General features: G+C 40.3%; 1 protein-coding gene across 3 annotated transcripts in view; it reads right to left on the reverse strand.

Moving 5' to 3' along the window:
* Positions 1 to 692, reverse strand: part of SPATS2L (spermatogenesis associated, serine-rich 2-like) — a 172,750-nt gene extending 172,058 nt beyond the window's left edge. Inside the window, exon 1 of one of the 3 annotated variants that reach the window (XM_011949962.1) lies at positions 277 to 692. Coding sequence is in view for 1 of the 3 variants with exons in the window: in XM_011949959.1 (XP_011805349.1) it covers positions 277 to 334 (58 nt within the window). In the remaining 2 variants the exon portion in view is untranslated. The remainder of the gene's footprint in view (positions 1 to 276) is intronic. The other 2 variants (XM_011949961.1, XM_011949959.1) reach the window with 2 other exon arrangements.
* Between the last annotated feature and the right edge of the window lie 12,649 nt (positions 693 to 13,341).

Consider the following 13,341-nt stretch of genomic DNA (forward strand, 5'->3'; position numbering starts at 1 on the left):
CCCTCGCTCCCGCTCGCACACACAGCGCTGCTCACGCCTCTCTCGGGTTTTGTATCCGCTCACACGCACGTTCTGACACAGATCCCGTCCCTCCACACGCCCTCCCTAGCTCCTTTCCCACCCCACTTTCTAGAAGAATCCCCGTACAGCTTCCGCACTTTGCTTGCGTGCTCCAGAACGACCTCCTTGCCTTTCCTCAAACCTCCACTTCACCGAAACTCCCCGTTTTTGAAAGATTTTGTCACAATCCGCAAGTGTTGCAGGAGAATCATCTACCCGAGAAAACGAACTTTGCTCCCCCAGCACTGTCTGCAAATACGAGATGTTTCACCATTTAGAAGGTAGTAATGCTTTCTGGAGAGGATCCAAGCTCAAAATGTAAATAAAGATAGCCCATTCGAAAATGACCTGAAAAATCAGGCGCGGAAAAAGTGCTGGGGCTCGGGTCGGCCCTTGGAAACCCGGCCAACCCGGGGTATTCCGCTTCCTCCTCTGCGCTGCGGCTCTGCACACTGGGCTCCAAACGTGTGTGTAATAACCAAGTTACACATGGGTACCGTGGGCTTCAGCCTTGGGTTTCTGCCTGGGAGTACAGTAGTCGGGAGAGTAAAAGCAGTTTCTCAATCATTATTCGTGATGGAAGCACTTTAGATAACACTCCTTTTCCAGAGGCAGTAGAGTGAAATGCAGGCAGCTCTCCAATTCAGTTTGTTTGTTTGTTTATTTAGAAGGGTGACTTCTTAGCTTCCTTTTTTTTGGCAATACCAATAACTGTTTCTGAGTGGCAACTTGGCTATCAAGCTCCTTACAAATATCAGACCAGGGTCAGTTATGCCTCTCGAGCTCCACACTCTAATGGGCCTCTGAGTGCACTGCAGAAGTGTACATTATCCAATGTTCAGGAATTCATAATTTGAAATAAAATACAAACACCTTTCGGATAAAGTTCAAATCTGCTAACATAATGTGGCCCTGTTGACAACGCACTGCTGAAATAGAGGAGCTAAAAGGAAAGGAACTTTTGTGACTTGGAGTGGTGATTCTTGCTACCTTATTGTCACCTTCGATTGGTGTGTGGATCATATAATTTATTTAACAGACATTAGCAAGTGCTTTATAAGTACTAGCTCATTTAATCCTTTAAAGAACCCCATCGGGTTATTTTTGTCCTGTTTTACAGATAAAGAAACTGAGGGCTGGGCCCAGTGGCTCACACCTGTAATCCCAGCACTTTCGAAGGCCGAGCTGGGCAAATCTCTTGAGCCCTGGAGTTCAAGACCAGCCTGGGACCATAGTGAAACCCCATCTCTACCAAAACAAATAATAATAATTGGCTGGGCATGGTGGTTTACGCCTGTAGTCCCAGCTACTTACGAGGCTGAGGTGGGAGGACCACCTGAGCCGAGGAGGCTGAGGTTGCAGTGAGCCAGGATCACACCCCTGAGCTGTGGTGTGGGCAACAAAGCCAGAGCCTTTAAAAGAAAAGAAAGAAAGAAACTGAGGCACAGAGAGGTGAAATAAGTTGCCTAAGTTTTTAGCTAGTAAGTGGTAAAGGAAGAATTTGAACCTAGACCGTTAAACCCCGCCCGTGCTACAGAGAGGAAAGCTTGCTTCTGGAAGCCATACCACACATAAAGAATAAACACCCTATTGCTTATTAAATTTAGGTGTAATAAGTAACTTGTAACCATTTGACTTGAAATTTGATGCACTTCTTAGGTCCTCTGGCTAAATAAATTATTTATGTTTTTGAGAGGTTTCCTCCATAATTAGAATTCCAAAATTAATAATAAATGACACTTTTCCTAGGAAGGGCTTTGGAAGTAACACTGAACTCAAGTCTTCACTCTTTTCTTAAACCACTTCATAATCTTCCCATGACTCCAAATCTAACTTGCTTAGTGAAGTCTGACAGAAGAAAATGCTTTCAAAAACTGAATATGACCAGAGGGAAGAAAGGGTTTTAAGAAGACCATATACAGCCTTGATAATCGAAGGCTGCTTCTTACTAAGTACTGTAGGTAGGAGCTATAAGAGTAAATGCTGTATGTGTTGAGAGCAAAGATGGTAAAGCAGTGAATCAATGAAAAAACAGAGACTAGGCGGCTAGGAGTAACCACTGTACCACAGACCAGGCTAAAATTAATTCTCTACTGGGAGTGGAGGCCTAGCCCGTGAAAAGACAAGTATAGAATAACTTCGAAGAAAACAATTATATCTTTCAAGAGTTAGCTAAGGGGCCCAGCCACAAAAAAAAAATCTGAGTTTTAAAAGTTTTACAGACAGTGTACTTCAAATGAAACTGGAACCTTTTGCTGTTCAAATTAATTTATTCTGGAAATAATAAGAACTGCTGTTAGAGAGGATTTAATATGCTTATTGAAACATGTAAAAGCTTCTTGCACATCATGTAACAAAGCATTATTTTTCTGAGTTAGGCATAAATGGAGATATAAAAGTCTGAAGAAATAAAATATGAATAAGATATATGTTGGTGTTTTCACCAGATGGTGAAAGTTTATTTGAAAAATTACATTGTTTAACATCTTGATCTGTGTAATGCTAGTTTGACTGTATTGTTCAAAATGATTCTCTGTGATTATAATCCAGAAATTGAATCTCATTTTACTATTTTCTAAACTAAATAGAAAGGTGAAGGTCTTTTCCTAAGCGAACAAAACAAGAACCATAAGAGCAGATGTTTTCTGAGGGGTGAACAAAGGATGTTCGTTTATATTTCTTAACATTTCCATATAGGTATTTTTAATCTGTGCATACTGCTTTCCTCCACATTGTCACCTACACTCTTTATTCGGAGTGCCTAATTGAAAGCCTGGAGAAACAATGCCATGTTCTTCAATAAAGCTGACTCTTTTCTTGCAGTATTGATTTCTGCAAAATGCCATATTCCCTGCTTGCCACCCCTGGATTGTACCAGGCTCCTGACTCTCTAGGCATGATCGTGCAGAGCAGGGCTCACATTCATGGATATAGCTCAGATCCTGGAAACCTGTTCTAGGCTATGATCAGTTGTTACTCTATTAAGATTTTGATATCTGAATAAGTAGTGGGGACAGAGAGGAATTTTAATTGCTAGGCTCCAGATCACTAGGCAATATTCAAATTTATTGGGGAGGGCATCTACCATCTAGGATCTTGGACTTTGTGTGCAGTGACTGAATGGAATCTGGGTTATCTCCCCTAGGGAGGGGATGAATATGTGTTCTGTGTTTGTTAGTGTGCAATCCAGTAGGGCTGCTCACAAATATTCCAGCTCTGCTGCCTTCGAAGCACATGATGAGACTGCATTTCCCCACCTGACTATAGTATAGCCCTGCGAGTTGCTTCAGCCAATGAAAGGTGGCTGGAAGTGATGAGTATCATTTTGGGTCAGTCACCACATTCTCTTTTCTTCCTAGTGCTGCAACATCAAGGTGCCTGGTGGTGACTGCTTCATCAGACTGGAGTGAATGACAACAATGAGCAATGCTGAGCATTAGTGGACATGTAGTATGATCAAGAAATAAACCTTTGTTGTTCTAAGCAACTGATATTTGATGGTTGTTTATTTCTGCAGTGTAATCTAGCCTATTCTGATTAAAAATAGGAAGGAAGAAAGAAACAGATAATTGCAGGGTACACCTTGGCAGAATATGGCTAATTATTCCCTTTCCTCCTCAGCGCACAATAAATTCACATTTCCTAGCTTCCCAAATTGTTAGGTGAAGCCAGGGACTGAATTCTGGCCAGTGGAATGTAGGTGAAAGTGTTGTACTCCCCTTTCAGGCCTCCTCCATGGAAAGCCTCCCACATGATCTCTCTTTCCCATCTGCCATGTGGAAACTAAGGACCCTGAGACTTCAAAGCAGAAGTCAGTAAACTTTTTCTGTAAAGGGCCAAATAGTAAATATTTTAGCCTTTGTGGATCATATAGTCTCTATCACAATTGCTCAACTCTGCTGTTTTATGGAAAGCAGTCATAGGCACTATGTAAACAAATAGGCATGACTATGTTCCAATAATACTTTATTTACAAAAACAGGCAGTGGGCTGCATGTGACCTGTGGGTTGTAATTTGCTGACCCCTTATCAAGAGGAGGGTAGAGCTAGGATGGAAGGAGCCTGGGTCTGTGAGTCACCCTGTCACTACTTCTTATAGACACTCACAAACACCTGATATTAAAACATTTAATATAAACATTTAATATACCTGTGTCTGCTTGTTGAATACCCATAGTTGTTATCTGAACACCCACAATTGTTATCTGAGTAAAAAAAAAATCCTTCTGTTGAATGAAGCATGACTAATACACTGTCTTAGCTCATATTCCAGAAAAATTCCAGATGAATTAATAATCTAAACATAAAAAACTGTAAAAGATTAAAAGAAAATATAGGAGACTTTTACAATATTGGTTATCTTTATAATTACTAATTAGAAATATCATGAAAAAATTTCAGAAACTGTAACAGAAAAAAATTAAACAGATAAGACTACAAAAAATTTTAACATTTCTATCAAATGAAGGGTACCATAAAAAATGTTACCTAAGGGGAGAAAATATATGCAACATGTATACACAACAGGAAAGGGTTAATATGAGTAATACAGACAGCTTCTTGAAAGCAATATGAAAAAAGAGAAGAAGCAAAATAAGAAAATGGACAAAGAAAATAGACAATTCTCAAAAGAAGGACTATGTGCTAATAAGCATCTGAAAACATACCCAATCTCATCAATGATCATAGCATAAATAAAAACAAGATAGCATCTATGATTTGTCAGATTGGCAAAAATATATTTTACTATCAGGTGTTTGTGTCTATAAGAAATAGGAACTTTCATACTTAGCTGACTGGAGCATGAATTAATAAACATTTTTGGAAAGTAATTTGCAGTACCTATAGATATTAAAAATGCATGTATCCTTTAACCACACTTTTCCACTACAAGTGATTTCATCTACAGAAATATTAAGTGTGCAAAAATATATTTACAGATATTGCGATTGTAATATTATTTGTAAGGGCCAAAAGAATTTCTACTACGTTCCACTTTTATAAATAGAGGAATGGTTCATCTATTTCTCTATTTGGGCACATCTACACTGTAGAAAAAGAAATAGCTGTTTAAAAATGAGGGAGCTATGTATGTGTTGACATGGAAGAGTGTCCATGATATATTTTTGAGTGATAAGAGCAAGTCAGAACACTGTGTACAGTATGAACTCTAAACAGCAAGGGGGCAGGGCGAGGAGGATGGAAATTCTTGTCTCTTGAAGGATACACTGTTGACCCTGGTAACCCTTTGATCCTTAGGGTGATGGTGAAAGGGGTGAAACTTGCCCTTTTAACTTTGTGCACATTTTTATCATTATAATTTTTTTAAAAGTAAAAAGATGGAAGGCAACAGAAACTAAAAGAAAAACCCGTCATGGACACTGGCCAACGCCAAGCAGTTGAGGGGAAGGATGGGTGGGCAGAGAAACAAAGACTTGTTGAAGACCTGCCGAGGCAAATCCAAAGGGATGACTCACTCCCTTGGTGTTCTGGAGCAGCAGATCAAGTTGTTATAACCTGAGACCAGGGCTCTGCTTGGAAATTTTCCAGAAAAGATGAAGACTTGGGGTGAGAAGAGAAAGTATAGCCTTGCTGGCCTGAGGGTAAAACATGTTGGAAAGAAGAAACCCAAACAATGCACTTTGGCTGAACTTGTTCAGTCTATACAGGAGCTAAATATTAGGTTATCTTTTCGTTGTTTCAGGCATTTTTTGTGTTCAAACCTCTCCTCAGAAGAGTTGCCTGAAGTGAACATGTACCTAATTGAGGGAGTTTTTGTTTGTTTGTTTTAAAGGTTTCATATCACTGTGTATTCTAGGAAGATAATTTTAGGTTTAGATTGTGCCAACAGAAAGACAAATGGAACCAGTGTGTATTCTAAGTAAATAGGCTATCACTCATTCAGGATGCATGCATTTGTTCTCTGATGTATACAGATGATCCTTGAGCAACATGGATTTGAACTGTGTGGGTCCACTTATATGTGGATTGTTTTCAATAACATTTACACCCAGTATGCCTGCCTCTTCTGCCTCTTCTTTCATTTCCTCCACCTATTCTGCCTCTGCCAACCCTGAGAGCAAGACCAGGCCTCCTCTTCCTCCTCCTCCTCAATCTACTCAATGTGAAGACAGTAAGGATGAAGACCTTTATGATGATCCACTTCCACTTAGTGAATAAAAAATATATTTCCTCTTACTTATAATAATTTTCTTAATAACATTTTTTCTCTACCTTACTTTATTGTAAAAATACAGTATATAATACATATCACATAGCTCATCTACTGTTTATGTTATTAGTAAGCCCTACAGTTAACAGTAGGCTACTAATAGTTAAGTTTTGGGGGAGTTGAAAGTTATACCCAGATTTTCAACTGCATGGGGGTCAACACTTCTAGACCTCGTATTGCTGAAGGGTGAACTGTATTAGCATCTTCCATTTACCAAGAGCAGTTTTTGTCATAAATCTGATTACCTGTGAGATAGAAAATCTTGCATGTTTATTAACCATTTGTTTTAAGTAATGTCATGTTGATCTATTATTTAACACGAAGTTTTATTTTTATTGAATTTAGCTTATACTCTAAAATTCTCTACAATAGTATATATTATTTACCTTACAAGCAAAGGACTACTGGTGTTGTTTCTGGATGTCACACTGGGGAGGTTTAATGGGTCTTGTCATAGACTCAGATTCAGTATTTAAAGAGAAACCTTTGAATTCATCTGGGTTACAGAGTAAGAACAAGCTGCAGGCAGATGCAGGCATGTTTCTGGTTAGTTGTGCTCTGAGTGCTTTTTGCCCAAATCTTCCCAAACGTGGGACTGGCCTTGCCTAGCATGGGATACCTGAAGCATACCTGAAGCATGGGATAGGCTTGTGACGCTGAGGTGGCATATTAGTTTGCTAGGGCTGTTGTAACAAAAACCCACAAACTGAGTGGCTTAAATAATAGGAATATATTGTCTCACAGTTCCGGAGACTGAAAGTTGTCTCACAGTTCTGGAGGCTGAAAGTACAGGCAGGGTTGGTTCGTTCTGACAGCTGTGAAGGAAAGGTCTTTCATGGCTTATGGATGCCCATGTTCTCCCTGTGTCTGCTCACATCATCTTCCCTCTACATATGTCTGTCTCTATGTCCAAATTTCCCCCTTTCCACAGGATGTCAGTTATATTGAATTAGGGCCCACCCTAAGGACCTCATTTTAAAGCCCCTATCTCCAAATAAGGTCATTCTGAAGTACCGGGGGTTAGAACTCCAACAGATCTTTTTTGGGATGGCACAATTCAGCCCTTAACAGATGGCATAATAATTAATTGTAAAAGTGGGGTTAGAGCCAGGGCCTCTGACTGGCTCCCTAGCATTCCTGATCAGACTGTATTATCTCTACATTTCAGGGTCTCTTCGCTGCTCTTTTTCCCATGTTCCTATTGATTCCTGTGCATTGCTCTATCACAATAATTAGGTAACTGTATATTGGCCTCCCTTATGGGACTTATGTGCTCCCTGAGCAGGGACTGTGTTCTTTGGTCCTGGTGTCTAGCATGGTGACCAGCTCAGAAAAAGTGAAGGAATGGATAGTGATATAACATGTGTGTTTAAAAAATATTCACACTGTCATATGTCTTCCTGATCGCACAACTAAATGTAAGTGAGTCTAGACTCACCCCTGTGACACAAAATGACATGCAACTTGAAACTTAAAAGAAGAACTTATTAAATACTTATTAAAATACTTATTATATACATTGTGGTGCATTGTAGGCAGCAGCTTCTAAATAAGAAGGTGGAATAAGAAAGTCCAAGACAGAGAGAAAGGATCTTTATATTTAGCTTCTTCATAAATGAAGCAAGTTCAGCCAAAGGATATTGTGCTCTGCTTACACTAGTAATGAACTTTAGATTTAAAGTCTAATTTAAAAATTACTGTTAGAGGAAGTAGAAATACTTTTGTGGAGATTATTCTGTGGCTAACAAATAGGATTCATGGGGAAGGCCTATGGGAGCTGTGTGTTTGTAAAACCTACCGAAGACAAGTCAGGAGGGCACCTTAATAGCAGTTCAAGTGAAAACACAGGGATGTTTATGAGTGAGCTCTTCTGTCTCTGCTGAAGACAGAACAAGAATAGTTTATGCTACCACATGCATGGGTTCAGTTGACTATGAAGTAAGAATTTCCCAGTAGAATATTAAATATCAGGATGGTTTGAATTCCAATGCAAGCTGTGGTTTTACATCTTTCTACCATTTAAATGAAATCTCCTAAAAGATATTGCGCCAACCTCTTTCACACTTACTAGTCCAAGACCATGGAAAAGTTACATCATTTCTACTGAGGGTCAGTTTCCTTACTCATAAAATGGACTTAATGATAAGGTTAGAGGAGATTGCACATACAGCCTATAGCACAGTTCCTGGTACACTGAAACTGCTACAAAAATAATATCGAGGATGAAAATGAGAGCAAATGTTTATTAATTATTTACTACATGCTAATCACCACTCTGAGCATTTAATGTGTTTTTTCACTTTAGTTTTACAGTCATTGTGTGAGGTAGATGCTTTTATTTCCATTTTATAGATGAGAAAACTAAGGCACAGAGAGATTAAGCAATTTGCCCCGAATCCCAGGGCTAGTAAGTGGCAAAGTTCTAATATGACCCAAGCAGTCTGTCTCCACAGCATGTGTTCTAGTCTATAATATTAGCAAATGCTACATGTTTTTAAACAAAGAAATATTAGCTTCTCCATATAATAAAAAATTGGCATAGTCTAGTGGTTCCTAGGCTTTCATAATCGTTTTTATTCTTTTTCTTCCATGAGTTGAATAATTTTGTTTACTAAAATACTGTAATTATAAGTAATAATTAATTCATTTTTCATTGTTATTAATCAAAAACATATGGAACAGAGGTCCTGATGAATAAGAGGTAATGGCATTATGAGAACTGATACAATTCCTGTCAAAGGCAAAGCATCTTAACATTTTGGTTCGTTCATGCAGCTTGATCATTGCACAGTGTGCACCAGGCTTTCTGAAATACCTGTAATCATTAATTGGTCCTCTTTCACCCAATATTAATTTCACAGAAGTTAATATTCTGTGATGAGTCACCTCTGATGTTGATCGATAAATTCCCTGTACTGAAATACCAGGATGTAGGTTTTTCCCCCGCAAATGATTCCTCCGTATGATTATATGTGTTCTGAAGGCATACAGATGGACTACATTAGCAGTTCTCAAATAGCTAGGTCAGCAGTTTTGGAAAAGTCTTTTTAGGGTCCAGGATGTATTTTCAAAATATATATTCCATGATGAAATGTTGAATCACTGGCTATAGCTGAGTGTGGAAGGGTTATCTGGAAGCTGGAGGCTGAAGATATAAAGATCTCGGATAAGAAGTGTTTGTGTGTGTGCACGCGAGCGTGCGCATTCAGGGGTCAATGATGGAGAGAAACAAGCAATGGTGTGCTGGTAGATACCTCTTTGGAAAAAAAAGAAAGCCCTGATTAGTAGTGTCTACCAATTTCCATGTTGTACATACTCCTACTATGGCTAATTTCAAGGTACCAACAGTTTAACAAGTTATATTTTTATAATTATTTTGTTTTTAACAATCAGTTCTCCCAAGCCAATACAAGCCTGCTCGAACAAACCACTAGAAGTAAACACACTTGTTTATCATCAGTCTCAGGGTTCACCCTGGAAATGCTACTGATGAAGATAGGTGTCTGATAGACCAGGTGAAGGAGAAAGTCAAGAAAACATAATTTCAAGAGGACTTTGAAGACAGAAGACTCAACAGTCAGAAAATGATTCTGAGGCAAGAAGTCTACCAAGAGGAGAAGTGTATGAAGGTTGCAATCCAGTTATCAAGTTGAGAATGAAAATCTTAAGTACAGGGTGTATTCTAGAAATCATGACTGCATAAACAAGGGAGGAGAAGGGAGGAATATGCTGCAGTTCAAGCAGGGTAAGGAGCTGTTGCCCAGGACTAGATGTGTTTCAACCAGATGAAACACATCATGGCCCCTTTTCCACATTTACCTCTTGTGCAATATGCTCATCTCCCCTTCCCCAGGGGAACTGTAAGCATCTTTGGCAGTACTGAAAAGTACTGTTTACCAGGAATTAATAGACAAAGTAATCTGAGCCTGGTGTCAACAACCTGGAAGGTCAATTAAGAGAAATCAAGCAACCGAACAATCATGTCGATAAACGTAGCAATAGAAACATTCAAAGCAGACTATATTTGGAGACCCAGGTGAGTGGTCAGCAGGCAGGCAGATGTAGAGAAATCTGTCAGATGATATCAAGTCAGAGTGATAACACAGGACACTGGTTCAGGGAAAGAGGGAGGATATAATGAGAATGGCAAGTTGCTAAGCCGAGTAATTCTGTTAGAGGCTGCTAGTTCCCCACCCAAAATCTACTGTTTCCTTTTTACTTAGAACCCTGGTTTCATTTTGTTAGCACAGCAAGGTTTGGCCGTATGACTAATTTTTAGCCAATGAAATACAAGGATAAGTTTCTAGGTGGAAATCTCTGGAAAGTTCTGTAAAAAGAGGACAAATGACTGCTTTGTGCCTTTTGCCTGCTTTCCCCCTTTCTCCAGTTTTTTCCTTGGAAGACAACCCTGATGGCTGGGGCTTCAACAGACAATTTGGGCCAGAAGGTAAACTTGAAAATGAAAACCAAGGCCAGGAGTGGTGGCTTACACCTGTAATCCCGGTGCTTTGGGAGACTGAGGCAGAAGGATCACTTGAGGTCAGGTTACAAAAAGTTAAATTAAATTAGTTGGGTATGGTGGTGTGCACCTCTGGTCCTAGCTACTCCAGAGGCTGAGGCAAGAGGATCGCTTGCAGGAGTTCGAGGCTATAATGAGCTGTGATCTCAGCACTACACTCCAGCCTGGGTGACAGAGCGAGACCCTGACAAGAGAGAAAGACAGAAAAAAGGAGGGAGAGAAAGAAAGGAAAGAATGGGAGGAAGGGAGGAAGGGAGGGAGGAAGGGAGGAAGGGAGGAAAGAAGGAAGGAAGGAAGGAAGGAAGGAAGGAAGGAAGGAAGGAAGGAAGGAAGGAAATAGAAACCAGTGCCAAGGCTGGTGTTCCAGTAAGAACCCATCTTGGTCTCTGACTACTGAGAAGCCATCGAACAGTCTGAGACTATCTACTTTTGGATGTTTTTTATGTGACAGAAAAACTTTTATTTAAACCACTGTTATTCCCTACTTTGGTTACAAGCAGCCAGTTGGAATTCCTGTCTGATGTAGCCAGGTAACAAAACAGGCACTAAGGAATAGGAAGCCAAGAAGGGGATTATGTTTCAAGAATTCTAGTACAAGGCAGGGAAAAAGGAAGAAGCTTAGTTGCTAGGACCAGAACGTAAGATGAAAACCAGACTAGCAGCACTCCTCAAAGCCTAGTTCACTGAAAGAGAGAGCTACTCAAATCCAAATCCAAAACCCTCCCACCAAGCATTTTCTTTTCCCAATAAGCCACAGGCAGAACAGCCACGACCTACAGAAAATAGCCAAATGCCTGCAGCTGTGAGCAGGTGTAAGACGGCTGTAAGGGCCATCTCAGGGGAGGGGACCAGGTAGGTCATTATATCAAAGAGCGAATGAACTGCATCTGCAGCCATGGACAAAAAGAAGCAAAGACTTCAGAGATATTTCAGTATCATTCTCATTGGAGAAATGTATCAGCATCTGGCTGCTAACAAGCCTGGTGATCAAACTCTAGGCCCTGCCTGCTCTGGCACTTTAAACTCCCCGCTCCTATCAGGACCAGATTCCTGGGTGCATGAAGATGGCGGGAGAGGAAAGAGTGTAAAGAAGTGGAGGTGGTGGAGGGGAGAGGCGGAACTGGAAAGGAATAAGGGGGCCAGGGACTTGAGTGAAGGAGAAAAAGGATAATGGAGCAATGACTGCCATACATTTTGATCAAAATTAGGAAACTATGATTGTGTTCACATGGGGGAAAAAAGAGCAGAGAATTGAGAGACGGAAGTCTAGACAGAAGTCTAGACACATGAATATCATCTTTTTAATGCTCTAGTGTGTTGTAATGTCCTGTCTGAGAAGGAATAATTCAAATATCCAACTGTTTCTTTTCTGCCTCCTTTACAATAATCAACATGCAAAGCAAGAATATTAGTGTACCACTGTTTGGCTTCCTCAAATTAGCCACCACGTCTGGCTAATTTTTTTTTTTTTTTTGTATTTTTAGTAGAGACGGGATTTCACCATGTTAGCCAGGATGGTCTCGATCTCTGACCTCGTGATCCACCCGCCTCGGCCTCCCAAAGTGCTGGAATTACAGGCGTGAGCAACTGCTTCCGGCCGCCTAATTCTTAAAAGTACATTCTTTACTTACTCTAATTTTGAAGTGTCTCATTAACTTTCTTATTTTTATAGAGAGGAATAAATCCACAATTTTGCTTTTCTGCTCCATTGGTTTACTTGCTTATCCAATTTGAGTTCTATAAGCTTGCTTTGATCCTGGGCCTTCAGTAGGGTTGGGGGTAGGAGGAATGGGAGGCAGGGTAGGTGTGAACTCTGGATGAACGTGCCTAACTGACACCTTAGAATGCTCCTAACTCTGAATTCATACATTAGGGAAAAATTCAGAGTTATTTCATGAAGCATCTTTTCTGTATAAATTTTGGCCCTAGCAAGAATAGAATACCTTTAACAGTATGTGTATATCTGTGCAATTTAGCAGGAAGTGGAAAGAGGATGGCTGATTACAGATCTTTTTAATTTTGATGTATTAAAGAGAGAATTCCTGGATTATATTTATGTTCCTTCCTTGGAGTGGCCCACCAGAATTTGAATGAAAATGTCTCAGATAAATGGAGACGTCTGAGAAGTCCTGAAGCCATTCTTAGGCCAGGGATAGCAAATGGACATTCTCAGCCTGCTCAGTTCAGCCCAGAGACACCTTATTATTGGCAGTGGGAAGTATCCACTTGGCAATTTCTTTTGTGGGAGGTTGTGGGGGCAGGATCTTGCTCTGTCACCCAGGCTAGAGTGCAGTGGCACAAACACAGTTCATTGCAGCCTGGACCTCCTGGGCTCAAGCAATGCTCCCATCTCAGTCTCCCCAATACCTGGGACTGTAGGCATGAGCCACCATGCCTGGATGATTTTCTGTAGAGATGGGGTTTCACCAGGTTGCCCAGACTGGTCTCAAACTTCTAAACTCAAGCAATCCTCCCACCTCAGCCTCCCAAAATGCTGGGATTATAGGCTTGAGCCACCATGCCCGGCCCA

The sequence above is a fragment of the Colobus angolensis genome, unplaced genomic scaffold, assembly GCF_000951035.1.
Source record: "Colobus angolensis palliatus isolate OR3802 unplaced genomic scaffold, Cang.pa_1.0 Scaffold30, whole genome shotgun sequence".
Classification (NCBI taxonomy): domain Eukaryota; kingdom Metazoa; phylum Chordata; class Mammalia; order Primates; family Cercopithecidae; genus Colobus; species Colobus angolensis.